Source organism: Pelophylax lessonae, assembly GCF_965119305.1.
Source record: "Pelophylax lessonae genome assembly, chromosome: 4".
Lineage (NCBI taxonomy): Eukaryota > Metazoa > Chordata > Amphibia > Anura > Ranidae > Pelophylax > Pelophylax lessonae.
In genome coordinates this window covers 23,516,246-23,532,452 of record NC_138771.1, presented here as the reverse complement: position 1 = coordinate 23,532,452, position 16,207 = coordinate 23,516,246, and the positions used below count along the sequence as shown (strand labels likewise).

Genomic DNA, 16,207 nt, shown 5'->3' with positions numbered 1-16,207 from the left:
ATTGTGTAACTAAAAAGGAAGGTTTGATCCCCCGCTGGCTTTTATACATTTTTGGGCAATTTTTAGGAATTTTTCCAAGGCACCCTGGTTGAAAAAGGCTGCTTTAACCACTTTACCACCGGAGGATTTTGCGGTCTTACGTCCAGGCCACTTTTTGCGATTCGGCACTGTGCGAATTTAACTGACAATTGCGCGGTCGTGCGACGCTGTACCCAAACGAAATTTACGTCCTTTTTTTCCCCACAAACAGAACTTTCTTTTGGTGGTATTTGATCACCTGTGCGATTTTTACTTTTTGCGCTATAAACAAAAAAAAAGAGCGTACATTTTGAAAAAAATAATATTTTTCACATTTTTTTTTTATATGAATTCCCCCCCCCCCCCCCCCCCCAACAAAAATGTAAAAATCAAAATTTTTTTTAATTTTTTGGCCAATTTGTTTTCTGCTACCTATGTTTGGTAAAAAAAAAAAAAAAAAAAAATCACAATAAGCGTATTTTGATTGGTTTGCGCAAAAATTTATTGCGTTTACTAAGGGAAAGGTTTTTTTTTTTTTTTAACGAGTAATGGCAGCGATCTGCGATTTTTTTTGCAGGACTGCGACATTGCGGCGGACAGATCGGACCCTTGACTGACATTTTTGACACTTTTGGGGGTACCAGTGACATTACTGCAGTAATCAGTGCTATATATATGCACTGTTACTGTAAAAATGACACTGGCAGGGAAGGGGTTAATTTTATTGGAGAGGGAGGGGTTAATGTATGCCTGGTGCTTACTAACGTGTGTGGGGGGAGGTGACTGAGTGACACAGGGACAGATCGCACGTTCAGCTATGCTGAACCCTGCAATCTGTCACTGTTTGTCACTTAGGAGATCCGCCCGCTCTGTTTACACAAGCGGGCGGATCTCCACTCTCGATTCCTCGACAATCGTGGGAAGAGCGGCGGCGATCACCGCTGCTCCTCCCATGGCCCGACTCCCGCTGTGACTGAAAACAGTGGGAGCGAGCCTCCGGCGGCACGCGAGCGCCGCCCACAAGGGGAGGAGTCCAACGACGTAGGTCTACGTCGCTGGACGAAAATCGAGCCACTTTGCCGCAGTACAGTCCCAGTGACTGGTCGGCAAGTGGTTAAAGGAGTTGTAAAGGCAGAAGGTGCATTCTATGTATTAGGATAAAAGCCTTCTGTGTGAAGCAGCCTCCCCAGCACCCCCTAATACTTACCTGAGCCCATCTCTGTCCCTCGGCTGTCCGGGACTTTCCCTCCTGATTGGCAGAGACACAGCCATGGGGCCATTGGCTCAAAGTAAGTTAGCCAATCAGGAGAGAGAGAGAGAGAGAGAGAGAGAGAGAGAGAGAGGGGGCCGGGCCAAACCACAGCTCTATCTGAATGGAGAATAATAATTTCATTATTTTGAGCACTGCATTTTTCTATACTTCAAGTGATATCAAATGAATGGGACTGCAAGACTACAGGCAGAGATGCCTGCAGACTTGCAGAAAGGCGATCCCTGCAGATCAGAGTAATAGGCATAATATCAATATTACCAGCGAGTTACCTGCACTGAACCATAAACTTTTATTATATCCTGCGGGTTTGTTGGGCTTTCTGAAAGTGCACCACACCTGCAAGATATAATAGAAGTCTATGGCAAAGCACAGCTAACCTGCAGGTGCACTGTGCTGCAACTGCAGAGCATCAGTGTGAAAGCAGCCTTATAGGGGGGCTCAGAACAGTAAGGACTCCCTTTACAATTGTGGGTGGGGGGGGCAGTAAAATACCCATTGTTCACTGTAGCCCGTGACAGGTTACCAAATCACTTAAATGGCACTTGTGAGGAGTCGTCCTGGCCGGCAGAACACAAAGATTACTGTTAGCGGCTACAGCTGCTGGCAGTATTCCCAGGTACAAACTCCAACAGGCAAGTTGTACTCAAGCCGATGAATGGTAAAAAAAAAAAAAAAAAAAAAAAAGAAGAAGAGAGCACGGCCGCCCTAGCATAATATAGTTTTTATTGAACAGAAACAGGAAGCTTGTTAAAATGTAACTCACATTTGGAAGTACACTTAGAGCATGTAAAGAATGTGGCATGTAGATCGATATCCCTCTCCTGGATCACCGCTGTAAGAAGCAGACAGCCTTCGCCTCCAACCCCAAGCAGTGACTTCCAGTTTCTCCTATGTAACCTCAGAGCGTGTGCCGGAGTGCGCCCGCGCCCGGACCAGAGGGATATCGGTCTACATGCCGCATTCTTTACATGCTCCAAGTGTACTCCCAAATAAATGGGAGTTGCATTTTAACAAGCTTCCCGTTTCTTTTCAATAAAAACTGTATTATGCTAGGGCCGCCGTGCGCTCTTCTTTTTTACCTTGTATAGTTTGTTGCCCACCGCCCAGTGGAGACTTAGGAGAGCTGCAACGTCCTGGCAATGGAAGCCTGTTTCTTAAAGAGCGATCAGCTCATTGTGATCTGAATTTTGGATCAGTGCATGAACTGAGTGATTTTTATTGTTCTTGATGTACTCAAGTCGATCAATGGATTGATTTGGGTACAATAAGCCTTTCTATATATGGATCAAATCTCAACTCATCCCTGCTGAACTGGCCAAGATTCGATCCATCTATGGCCAGCTTAAGTGATGCTTTAAATTCCTAAATGTCCCGGGACCACAACAAACAAGCAAGAGGTGTGTGTGTGTGCGCCTCAAAAAGCCTTGGTTTGGTATGTCTGCAAGATGCAATGCCAATTATCTTAAAGCATTACAAAACCCACAAAAGTAAAATCAGTGTGTATATGCAGTAAAGTATGCTTGATATACTCACTGTGGAACCTAAGGGGTTAATTATGTGCATTGTGTAAATGTTAAGACCGAGCCTTTGGAGTCACTCTGCACATGTTCAGTTTACCCCGTAGTATTGCTAGAGAGATTTGTTTTCTTGGAAGGGTGTATGTGATCAGCACAGGGCCAATCAGCGCTGTCCAGACAGAGGGTTAGGGGTTTAAAGCTGCTATATACTGCTCATGAGAAAAAGGTATTTAGCAGTTTCTATTTACTAAAATAATTACATCTCCATGTTCTGTATACTGTGGAAGACCAGATATAATGAATGCCGGCTCCTGGGGAGAGCAGATCTAGGGAATGCCGGCTCCTGGGGAGAGCAGATCTAGGGAATGCCGGCTCCTGGGGAGAGCAGATCTAGGGAATGCCGGCTCCTGGGGAGAGCAGATCTAGGGAATGCCGGCTCCTGGGGAGAGCAGATCTAGGGAATGCCGGCTCCTGGGGAGAGCAGATCTAGGGAATGCCGGCTCCTGGGGAGAGCAGATCTAGGGAATGCCGGCTCCTGGGGAGAGCAGATCTAGGGAATGCCGGCTCCTGGGGAGAGCAGATCTAGGGAATGCCGGCTCCTGGGGAGAGCAGATCTAGGGAATGCCGGCTCCTGGGGAGATCAGATCTAGGGAATGCCGGCTCCTGGGGAGATCAGATCTAGGGAATGCAGGCTCCTGGGGAGATCAGATCTAGTGTCTGCAGGCTCCTGGCGAGATCAGATATAGTGACTGCAGGCTCCTGGGGAGATCAGATATAGTGACTGTAGGCTCCTGGGGAGATCAGATATAGTGACTGTAGGCTCCTGGGGAGATCAGATATAGTGACTGTAGGCTCCTGGAGAGATCAGATATAGTGAATGCAGGCTCCTGGGGAGATCCGATATAGTGACTGTAGGCTCCTGGAGAGATCAGATATAGTGAATGCAGGCTCCTGGGGAGATCAGATATAGTGAATGCAGGCTCCTGGGGAGATCAGATATAGTGAATGCAGGCTCCTGGGGAGAACAGATATAGTGAATGCAGGCTCCTGGGGAGATCAGATATAGTGAATGCAGGCTCCTGGGGAGATCAGATATAGTGAATGCAGGCTCCTGGGGAGATCAGATATAGTGAATGCAGGCTCCTGGGGAGATCAGATATAGTGAATGCAGGCTCCTGGGGAGATCAGATATAGTGAATACAGGCTCCTGGGGAGATCAGATATAGTGAATGCAGGCTCCTGGGGAGATCAGATATAGTGAATGCAGGCTCCTGGGGAGATCAGATATAGTGAATACAGGCTCCTGGGGAGATCAGATATAGTGAATACAGGCTCCTGGGGAGATCAGATATAGTGAATACAGGCTCCTGGGGAGATCAGATATAGTGAATACAGGCTCCTGGGGAGATCAGATATAGTGAATACAGGCTCCTGGGGAGATCAGATATAGTGAATACAGGCTCCTGGGGAGATCAGATATAGTGAATGTCGGCTCCTGGGGAGAGCAGATATAATGAATGCAGGCTCCTGGGTTTAGTAACACTTTAAGATATGCAGTTTTAGCTTTTTTTTTATTTTTTAATCATAAAAACATATCTCCTATTACATAGATACATACAGAGTCAGACAGGCAGGATTGTGCTCTACACTCACCCATTTGCAGTCCAGGTTTGGTTGAAGATGGATGTGTCGCTAAAGGCGTTACACAGGATGAGGGACTGAACTCTGGGGGACTTGTGTGTGTACTCTGCAAACTTCTGGGCCAGAAAACCACCAAGAGACGCTCCAAACAAGTGAACCTAGCCATACACAAAAACAGGTACAATCTGATTATTTCCAAATAAGAAAAAAAAAAAAAAAAAAGCAAAAAATTTTAAATTTCTTTAATATTTTTACTCTAAATACTCAGCACCTAGAGCTCAGCTTGACAATTAGCTGTAAAATTAGTGTGAATACAAGCTATATGGCCTCACACAACTGGGTGTCGGGAGGCTTACAAATATGCGCAGCCCAATATTCCAGGCGTTATTTCACCTTGAGATCTGAAGGTGCCACTTGCAGTCTGCCAAACAAGTGAAAGGACGTATGCATGTCAACGTTGATGCTTCTGTGCACTGGCGCGGTTACTCATGCATGCGTGGATAAGCGCCATTGCATGGAAGCCTCAGTGTTTACAGGAGTAGGGCCATATAAAGCCATGCACTTGTATGACAGGCTGTACATTGTACCCGCGGCTTTTTCTAGGCATGAAAGCATCCAGAATTCTATCCTAGGCCTATTTTCAAACTTTCACCATTCATGTGCATGGAGCCTAAAAGACTGATCAATGGGGACCCACTGTAATCTGAGTTCTGTATATGTCACTGGAGCGACATTCTATGAGCTCGGCATATGTGGAATAGGCGAATCAGCTTCCTCATATTTGTGCAACTCTCTCTTCCTCTGCTTTGTGTCCAGCAGTCAGATAAAAAGGCTTGCCCTGCATTCACATTGTCTTGTATGTCAACTTATGCCTTGTACACACGATCAGATAAACGGACGACTTAGCGTTCGCATTTTGTTGCATGATGCTAGTATTGAATTCAACAATGCGTACTTAGCATATGATTTTTTTTTTTCGTACGATTCTGGAAAAGCTTCCTGGTTGCGTAGCTACGTATTAGATAGTGCAAAACAAAAACAATGAGGTTATGTGAAGAGGTGAAAGAAGGGGGGGGGGGGGGTCAAGGAGCTGGATTAGCACAGAGTAATTAGACAAGAGAGCTGGTGTCAGCGGGAGGCATAGCGGCCCCCCCGTCACTGGTGTCAGCGGGAGGCATAGCGGCTCCCCCGTCACTGGTGTCTCAGCGGGAGGCATAGCGCCCCCCCCCCCCGTCACTGGTGTAAGCGGGAGGCATAGCGCCCCCCCCCCGTCACTGGTGTAAGCGGGAGGCATAGCGCCCCCCCCCCCGTCACTGGTGTAAGCGGGAGGCATAGCGCCCCCCCCCCCGTCACTGGTGTCAGCGGGAGGCATAGCGCCCCCCCCCCCGTCACTGGTGTCAGCGGGAGGCATAGCGCCTCCCCCCCGTCACTGGTGTCAGCGGGAGGAATAGCGCCCCATCACTGGTGTCAGTGGGAGGAATAGTGCCCCATCACTGGTGTCAGTGGGAGGAATAGTGCCCCATCACTGGTGTCAGTGGGAGGAATAGTGCCCCATCACTGGTGTCAGTGGGAGGAATAGCGCCCCATCTTTGGTGTCAGAAGAATTTATGCTCCATCATTGGTGTCAGTGGGAAGAATAATACCCTATTGTTGATGTGAGATGGAGGAATAGTGTCTCAAGGGCCGGATAAAGGCCAGCAACGGGCCACAGTTTGGAGACCTCTGCTTTAACTTTTTCAATTTCAATGCAACTAAAAAGGTATATTTAGGGCACACAAATGCAATAAATGACTTAGTTTTTTGGGGGTAAAATATAAAGGACAAGGTTGCACTGAGTAAACAGATACCAAACATGTTAAACCTTAACTTTGTGTGCGCCCGTGCAATGGTGACAAACTTCGCTACCCTATATGTTCCATAGGTGATGCTTTAACCACTTCCCACCCGCCCTATAGGCAAATGACGGCGGGAATGTGGTTGTATTATCCTGACCGTACGTCATATGACGGCGGCAGGATAATACAGCTCTGCGCGCCCCCCGGGGTCAGTCTGACTCCCTGCATCTCCGATCTCGGTAAAGAGCCTACTGACATAGGCGCTTTACCATGTGACCAGCCGTGTCCAATCACGGCTGGTCACATAGTAAACAGGAAGAGCCGCTGTTCGGCTTTCCTTAGTTCGTGCCTGATAGGCACGAGTAAAGGAGCGCCGATCGGCGGCTCCCCTGACCGGGGGGGGGGGGGGGGGGGTCGGCACTGGTAATCAGATCATTGATTACCAGTGCAGACCCTCGGGGGGGGGGGGTGCCACTAGAACCACCAGGGATGCCCACCCATGACCCCAGGGATGCCCACCCATGACCCCAGGGATGCCCACTATGGCCACCAGAGACCAGAGATAGCAATCTATCAGTGCTGCCCACCATTGCCATCTATCAGTGCTGCCCATCAGTGCCGCCCGTCAGTGCCCATCAATGTGCTGCATATCAGTGCCGCCTATCAGTGCCACCCCATCAGTGCAGTCTCATCAGTGCAGGAAAAAAAAACGTATTTATTTACAAAATTGTATAACAAAAAAAAAACGGAATTTTTGTAAAATCTTACCTGTAAAATTCCTTTCTCTGAGTCCTCCGACAGTCGCCGCCTCTTCATATTCGTCACATATGGGGTATTAGACTTTGCTCCGAAGGAGTAGCTAGGCAACAGAATATGTTAACAATAAAGCTTTTAACATATCCCACCCTCAAGGGGTGGTCCCCTCAGTCAATACCCTCCTACTTCCTGCAACCATATCTCAGTTTTAGTGGAATAGCAGTAGAGTATACAACCAAACCCCAAAAGAGGGGCGGGGGCGGCGACTGTCGGAGGACTCAGAGAAAGGAATTTTACAGGTAAGATTTTACAAAAATTCAGTTTTCTCTTACGTCCTCCGACAGTCGCCGCCTCTTCATATTCGTCACATATGGGGACGTCCCAAAGCAGTGCAAACATGAGGGGTGGGAAACGCATCCGCGCCGAAAAGGCAACGCAGTCTCCGCATCAAAGAAAGGAACCTTACCAAAGGAAGGAAACCAGCTGGGCAACAGTAAAAAACAAGTGCTCAACAGGAGCAACAACCCAGGAAAAGACAAAAAACCAGGGGATACAAAAAACTATCCCAACAGCCAGGAGTCCCCAACAAGGGACCCTATGGAACAGCCGCACTAAGAACCTTGCGGCCAAAGGAAGCATCCGCCGATGCCTGAACATCTACTTTGTAGAATTTTGTGAAAGTGTGCACGGTCGACCAGGTCGCCGCCTTACACACCTGGGCTACAGAAGCCCCATGACGACAGGCCCAAGACGTACTCAAAGATCTAGTAGAGTGCGCCTTCACAGGGACAGGAGGAGCCTTACCCTGCAAAGCATAGGCCTGTTCAATGGTCTGCCTGATCCATTTGGCGATGGTAGAGGCCGAAGCCGCCATGCCCTTCCGAGGACCCTCTGGAAGAACAAACAAGGAGTCAGTCTTACGAAAAGACTCAGTCGATTTAAGGTAAACCCTTATCGCCCGAACAACATCCAGAGAATGCAATCTCTCCTCCTTTGGATGTTTAGGCTTCGCGCACAGCGAAGGCAAGACAATATCCTCATTAAGATGGAATTCCGAAACTCGTTTCGGAAGAAAAGAAGGATTAGGTCGCAAGACCACCTTATCCAAATGAATAACCAGGTACGGAGACTTGCAGGACAAAGCCGCCAGCTCCGACACTCTGCGAGCCGAAGTGATCGCCACCAAAAAGGCGACCTTTTTGGACAACATAGACAACGAGATCTCCCTGATCTGTTCAAAAGGAGCACGTTGTAACACAGATAGAACGAGATTCAAGTCCCAAGGGGGCAAAGGATCCCTCCTAGGAGGAACCAGATGCCGCACACCCTGAATAAAAGTGCCAACCAAGGAGTTGGAAGCCACGGGACGTTGAAACAGAACGGCCAGCGCAGACACCTGACCCTTTATCGTAGCCAGCGCCTGATCAACACCCGTCTGAAGAAAAGACAGCACACGGGAAACCGAGTACGTGCGGGGTGAAAACCCCCTGGACTCACACCAGGCAAAATAGGCCTTCCAAGTACGGTAATAAACCTTCCCCGAGGAAGACTTCCTCGCGTTGATCAAAGTATGAACGACCTCTGGAGAGAGACCCTTCTCCTACAGGACCTCTGTCTCAACAGCCAGGCCGTCAAAGCCAGCGACTGTAAAGCAGGATGGTAAATCGGTCCCTGAGACAGTAGATCGTCTCGAAGAGGTAGACGCCAAGGGGCGTCGACTGCCAGATTCACGAGGTCTGCGTACCAGGACCGGCGAGGCCAGTCCGGTGCCACAAGAATCACCGTGCTGCGTTCCGAGAGTAACCTGCGAAGGAACCTGGACAGCAACTGAATCGGTGGGAACGCGTACATCAGCCTGTACTGATGCCACGGGGCCACTAACGCGTCCGACGCGTCTGCCCGAGGGTCGCGCGTCCTTGCCACGAACCTTCTCACCTTGTTGTTGAGACGAGACGCGAACAGGTCCACATCTGGAAGACCCCACTTCGCGCACAACATCTGGAAGACAGCCGGGTGAAGAGACCATTCCCCCTGATCCAGGGTCTGGCGACTCAGATAGTCCGCCTGCCAGTTCTCCACCCCCGGAATGTCAACTGCCGTTATCGCCGGGACATGAGTCTCGGCCCAAGACAGAAGGTCGGCCACTTCTCGAGCCGCCCGGGCACTCCTGGTGCCCCCTTGGTGGTTGATGTAGGCCACCGCCGTGGCATTGTCCGTCTGCACCCGAACCGGGCAGCCCTGCAGCCGGTCCGTCCAGCGATGAAGACAGAGATTTATCGCACGTAATTCCAGAATGTTGATCGGAAGGGAAGACTCTCCCTCCGACCAAGTCCCCTGGGCAGACAGAACGCCCAGAACACCACCCCAGCCCGACAGGCTGGCATCCGTGGTGATCACCGTCCACGAGATAGGACGAAACGACTTGCCCCCGGACACCATCGGGGACTGGAGCCACCACAGAAGGTCTCTTCTGGTGCGATGACTCAACGAGATCTGAAGATCCAGAGATTGAGGTCGCCTGTCCCACTTGGACAGGATCTCCGCTTGGAGACCCCGCGTGTGAAACTGGGCGAAGGGAATCGCCTCGAAGGCCGAGACCATCAATCCCAGACATCTCATGCACGTCCTTAAAGACGAGTGCGGAACGTCCCTGAGGGACCTGACTTCCTCCTGAAGAGTTCTGAGTTTGTCTTCCGGCAGGAAGACCTTCGCTTGTACCGAGTCCAGAATCATTCCCAGGTAGGGAAGACGAACCGACGGACTCAGCGTCGACTTTGGAAAATTTATCGTCCAACCAAACTCCTGCAGAGTTTGCATCGTGACAGACAGGTCCTCCTCCAGACCCTGGCTGGTCGCAGACCGAACCAGGATGTCGTCTAGATACCCCAGGACAGAAATGCCCTGGGCCCTCAACAATGCCAGAACCGGTGCAAGCACCTTGGTGAAGACCCGCGGAGCCGAGGCGAGACCAAAAGGCAACGCCACGAACTGGTAGTGATCCTCCGCAATGGCGAATCGAAGGTACCTCTGGTGACCTTCGAAAATGGGGATGTGGAGGTACGCATCCTTCAAATCGATAGAGGCCATGAATTCCCCCGGAACCAGGGCAGCCACCACCGACCGCAGGGATTCCATGCGGAACTTGCGAACCCGCACAGAGCGGTTCAGAGCCTTCAAGTCCAGAATTGGACGAACCTTGCCCTCCTTCCTGGGCACGGTGAACAGATTGGAATAAAACCCCCGAAATCTGTCCCGATGAGGCACCGGAACCACCACTCCCTGAGCCCTCAGGTCCCGCACCGCCAGGTGCAGGTCCCGCAAACGCTCTGGAGACAGTTGAAGATTTGAGGGAAAAAATCTGCTCTCCGGCCGAGAGAGAAACTCGATCTTGTAACCAGATCGAACGATTTCCTGAACCCATCTGTCCCGCACACGGGCCAACCAGGGCTGAAGAAAACCGAGCAAGCGTCCCCCCACCCCAAAACTGGGTGAGGGCGCCCCTTCAGGCCGCACTGTTATGGGCTGCAGATCCGGATTGGCCGGACTTCTGTTTACCAGACCAGGGCTTCTTCTGAGAGCCTTGACCTTTGAACGGCTTGCCCTTGTAGTGCGGCCGAAAGGCACGAAAGGACCCCTGAGGGGGCCGAAAATTAGCATGCTTCTTCCCAGAAGCCCCCTTAGCTTTGGGGAAATGGGGCAAGAGAGTGCTCTTACCCCCGGTGATCCCCTTAATCAACACATCCAGGGACTCCCCAAAAAGGCGAGACCCATCATAAGGTAGATTGGCTAAGGTCTTACGTGAAGACTGGTCCACCGACCAACATTTTAACCAAATCAGGCGGCGAGACAACACCGCCACACTGTGCACACGTGCAGCCAACGGAACCAGGTCCAGGTCCGCATCACACAGATACATGACACCCTGGTGGATTTGATCCACCATATCCAGGGTCGCCGGTGAGGCCGAATCGGCCACTAGGACGCGCCTAAGCATCTGCGTCCAACTTGCGATCGCCTGGGCCGCCATGAGAGAAGCAAACAGAGCCTTAAGCATAGAACCCGTAACAGAATAAGTATGACGGGTAAGAGACTCCAGTCTCCTATCCGTGGCGTCACGGAACACAGGGGAATCCTCTGCAGGAATCTCAGTGGCTTTGTTTAAAACCGCAATTGCGTGATCCACTGGGGGTGGCACACACCACCTTTCATCAGTGGAAGGTGAAAAAGGATAACGCAGCTTGAATCTACTTGGTACAGCAAAAGGTTTGCGTAGATTGCGCCATTGTTCCTTAACAGCGCGCTGAAAATCATCATTGCAGGGAAAAACCTGCGGCGTCCTGCGTTTTCTCTGCGTCCCATAAGCCGCCAAGGCGGCGGGGGGACACACCTCATCCTGCAAACGCAGCGTTTGCTTTATGGAAGCAATCAACTCATCCATGATTGCAAGCTCTTCAGGCGAGCCAGGGGGAGAATTATCAACCCCCTCAACTTCAGCCTCCACCTCAGACCCTATTAGATCAAGAGAGGAGCGGGACCCCGATAAGGAGGCCCCCGCCATAACAGCCCTATCACCTTCACCCTCAGAATCAGATGAAAGAGCAACTCTGGGCCTTTTAGTAGATTGAGCAGCCACCAGCATCTGCACCTGAGCAGCAAGGCCAGCCACAATAGTGGCCAAATCCCCCCCTGGGGGGGAGACAGCGGTCCCCTGGCTTTCCACCAAGGCTGTAGGAAATTTTCCCTCCTGAGAATCCATTGCCCCTGTAATGCCAGACAACAAAGGGTTAACTGCCCCTTTTAAGCAAGCGCGGCAAGCGCAGCCCACCGCACCACACTCAAGCACAATAAGACCCCCACAGGGAATATGCAAACTGAACACAGGCAATGGATAGCAAGAACAGAAGGGTAAAACCTGAGGAGACACTCGCCGCTGCTGCTGCCTCGATCGGTGTTCCTGGAAAGAGGAAGTGATGCTGCCAGGGCGCTCTATGTAAGCCTATGGAGGCTACAAGAAAATGGCCGCCATGCATGTAAAACATGCGGCCGGAGCGGGTGTATGCAAAATGGCGCAGTTTGGCGCGGAAACCGCCGCTCCACAGTGCAGTAAAAAACACACATTACATTCCAGTATCAGAATACATGTCAGATCGCCGCAGCGATCGCTGTATAGTGCCCAAACATGCCAAAAAACATGCCCCACAGCACACAGCTTCACACACTGATCAGCCTGACACAGACAGTGTCACACATCTCCCCCCCCCCCTTGCAGCCCACAGCATGCAGCCGAGAGACAGGGAGACAAGCAGTGTGATTAAAGGCAGGTTACACAGTCCCAGACTGACACCCCCCCAGACAGACAGGTCCCCACATAAATACACTTACCTCACATGGCGTGGGGAACCCGCACAGGCGAACAAGCCGCTGCACATGAGGCAGGGAGAGTCGCATTCAAGACGCACAAAATGGGGGTTAAGAAACCGCACAGCGTCCAGTGAGGTAGCCACCTCACCAATCATCCCTGCACCGAACAGGGATGGGTCGTTCACTGTGCCAGGAGCGTTACCTGGCTGAACGCTCGATGGCAGACTGGGAAGCCACTGACCCACGACCTGCGATCAGGGGGATCAGCCCGAGACCCAGTCTGCATGATCCTCTTCATCCGAAGAACTAACTAATGCTGACAAAAATAACAGCTAAGTAAAGGTAGAGAGAAAACTCAAACAAAATTTTAAAAAGAAGAAAGAGTCTGGGGCAGAAAGCCCCAGCACAGAAAAAGCCAGCCACTCCTGACAAGCTAGACATTAAAACTGAGATATGGTTGCAGGAAGTAGGAGGGTATTGACTGAGGGGACCACCCCTTGAGGGTGGGATATGTTAAAAGCTTTATTGTTAACATATTCTGTTGCCTAGCTACTCCTTCGGAGCAAAGTCTAATACCCCATATGTGACGAATATGAAGAGGCGGCGACTGTCGGAGGACGTAAGAGAAAAACGTTTTTTTTTTTTCAAACTTTTCGGTCTTTTTTTATTTGTTTAGCAAAAAGAAAAAAACCCAGAGGTGATCAAATACCACCAAAAGAAAGCTCTATTTGTGGGGGGAAAATGACATATTTGGTGTAGGTACAGTGTTGCATGACCGCGCAATTGTCATTCAAAATGCAACAGCGCTAAAAGGGGAAAATTGGCCTGGGCAGGAAGGGGGTGAAAGTGCCCTGTAATGAAGTGGTTAAAAGCCCTCTATAGGTCATCAATTTAGTGATATGAAGGAGGTCTGGGGCTAGAATTATTGCGTGGTGATATGCAAGATGTGTTCTGCAATCCAACGTTTTCATGCGTAGACAGCCTCGGCTCGTGCGTTTATACAGACGTATATGTGGGGAGCCTCAAATTAATTTTGAGGGAGGATTTGATGTGCATGGGTGCAACTTACATTTTTTTACAATTTAAAAAAATGTTTCACTTCTAATTTTTTCATCCTGTGATGAGTTTGTGATGACAGGTTCTTTTTAATGAGACATTTGGATGTCTCACCTGTACTCAAAAAAAAAAAAAAAAAAAAATGTAACACTCTGCAGATCGCACTGCATTACATTCTCTCTCAGCCATGCTGGCCAGGGAAACAGACAGGGGGAGTGACAGCGGAGGCGTCCGTCTCCTTCAATCTGACAGCCAAATGTCGGCTTGTCAGATATACAGACAATCTTGGTGGCTGCAGCCACCAGCAGTCTGTGTGTGTAAAACCCCTGCTGTCAGGTCTGCAAGATGTAGGGACCTGGCAGCAAAAAATTTAAACCGTTCTGAATGTCCAGGGGGTGGGAAGGACCGGTGATCTTGTGACCACTATCACAGTGGTCACATGATCGAAGGCGGAGCCCGATGGCTACTGATCTTTAGTCTGAACTGGGAGCCATCTTTGACAGCTTGGTCTTTGTGCTGGGAACCCATTCTCTGCACAAACATTGGTCGTCCAGTGTTAGGCCAGGTTCACACTGGTGTGACATAGGATCCGACTTGTGAGAGCACAAGCTGCACGACATGTCAAATTAAATGTTTCTCTATGAGATCCATTTTAACTGACCCAACACAAGACGCTCCGACTTTAAAAAAGGTTCCTGCACTACCTTGGTCCGACTTTGATAGGACTTCAATGCCAAAGAGTGTCAGTCAGTCACATTAAGGCTATAAAACAAAAAGAAGGGCGCACCAGCCTAGCGCTCCTAGGCTCTGAGGAAGAGGCATCGTCTCGAAACGCGTCAGCCTTTCGTCTTCACGAGACATTGGACTTCTAATATGGACGTTGTTTACTGGAACTGATATGCTGGTTTATATCGCATGTTTGTGAGTAGCTAATTTTTAATACTTCTTTAACAAAAGCCCACTGAGGATAATGCGCTAAGCTGGTGCGCCCTTCTTTTTGTTTGTTTACAGTGTTTTGTCGACCACCACGGTCGTAGAGGGCAGCAAGGCTTAGCCATAGAGGATGCCAAGTGGGAGTTCCTGGGATAGAGGCAGCCTGAGAACCTAATTCTGAGCACAGGAGCAAGGTGCTCAGCATCGCATTTTTCTTTTTTGGAGTCACATTAAGGCCCCTTTTACAGTTGTGCGACCAGAAAGTTGCACGATTTTGCCACCACTTTGATTGGACTTGAAGCAATACCTGTGTAATCTTGAGGTCTATGGATCTCAAGTCGCATCAGTCAAACCAAAACAGTGCAGGGACTACTTTGAAGTCACAGATATAAAATGGTACTTATTGGAAATCATAGGGTACGACTTGTCATGCGACTTTGCAGTCCAAAGTCACAGGACAAGTTTCACAAGTGTGAAAGGGGCCTAAGTCGAATTAAAGTTGGACTGAAGTTGCAGGGCAAAGTAGCATCTGAAGTCGTGCTACTTTCACGTCGGAGCAATGTGAACAAGGACTTAAGGTCCATCCTTTTGCCGCCTCACAGGTGTTTTGCATTTAAAAAATGGTCCAAAAAAAAAAAAAAAAAGCCTGTACCTTTTCCATCAGAGTTCTCCTCACATCAGAGTCCCCCTTATATCAAGAGTCCACATCAAAATATTTCCTTACATCGGGGTCTTTTTATCAGAGTTCAAATAAGAGACCCCCTTACATCTGAGTACCCATCAGTTCACCAGACCCCCTCCCTTACACCTGCCGCACGAAGCAGGTTTGGACAGAAAAAGTCCTCCTGTAAATGTCAGGGAAAGCCTGTGATTGGTTGCTAGGGCGCTGGTGGTCGTAACAACTAATAAACAGAGGATGATAGCGCAACAAGGGGAAATGGGACTGGAGAGGATAGATGTGGACCTCTGCAGACCTAAACTGAGAACTGTATGAGAGCACAGTGGGCCCCAAGGATACACCACTGACCCTAGCTGTGAGCCTGTGGACCGGTTTTAGAGGACAGTTACAGACACAAAGAGCATTGTGGAATTATTACTCATTGTATGTACAGTTTACTAAGAACCGGTGTACTACTATTCTGCGCACATCAGTCAAACTCACCTTGTCTAAGTGCAAATCATCCAAAAGTTTTCTGAATCCATCACAGAACTCCAAGTGATCCCAGTACACTGGATACTGAAGCTGAAAAGACAACAGAACTACGGTAAGAAAGATAAAGTTAAAGCAGAAGTATAAACTGATAAAAATTATTCCGATTCAAATTCTGTTGTGTGTTCATAAAAAAAAAAAAAAAGGAAATCCCATAATGTTTCTGGTTCGTGAATTAGTGAATCACTGTAGAATCATGTGAGATCCTGCCATTGTCCCGGGGGGTGTAATTTCTCCTGGAGCTGGATGTGAACTATGATCAGGGTCAACCACATGCTGCTCTTACATTAGAATGAAATGTAGCTACGACCGGGGGAGGGGAGTACCCGGTGATCCCTACTATATTATCTGCCATTATATCCCCTTCCTATTCGCTTTATGGGAACTACCAGTGCCATCGCACTTTGTGATCTGAACTACCATCACCTCCTGATCATTTAGAAACCAAAGTTGCAGCATGGAGCACTGGTCTCTGTCATCTCTATAAAACTACAACCCCCAACCTATCCTATATATATATTTATTTATTTTATTTATTTTTTTTTTTGGTAGCAGAGACCCTAGAGAAAAAAAAAAAAAATGGAGATTGTTGCAATACTTTATCTCA

The 16,207-nt window shown here is 49.3% G+C and overlaps 1 protein-coding gene across 1 annotated transcript in view; it reads right to left on the bottom strand.

Annotated features, from left to right (window-relative positions):
• The window catches only part of SPG21 (SPG21 abhydrolase domain containing, maspardin), a 98,056-nt gene that overhangs the window by 21,120 nt on the left and 60,729 nt on the right, over window positions 1-16,207 (bottom strand). Inside the window, exons 4-5 of the mRNA XM_082253194.1 lie at window positions 15,553-15,633; window positions 4,462-4,607 (exon numbers count right to left, since the gene is read on the bottom strand). Coding sequence (XP_082109320.1) covers window positions 4,462-4,607; window positions 15,553-15,633 — 227 coding nt within the window. The remainder of the gene's footprint in view (window positions 1-4,461; window positions 4,608-15,552; window positions 15,634-16,207) is intronic.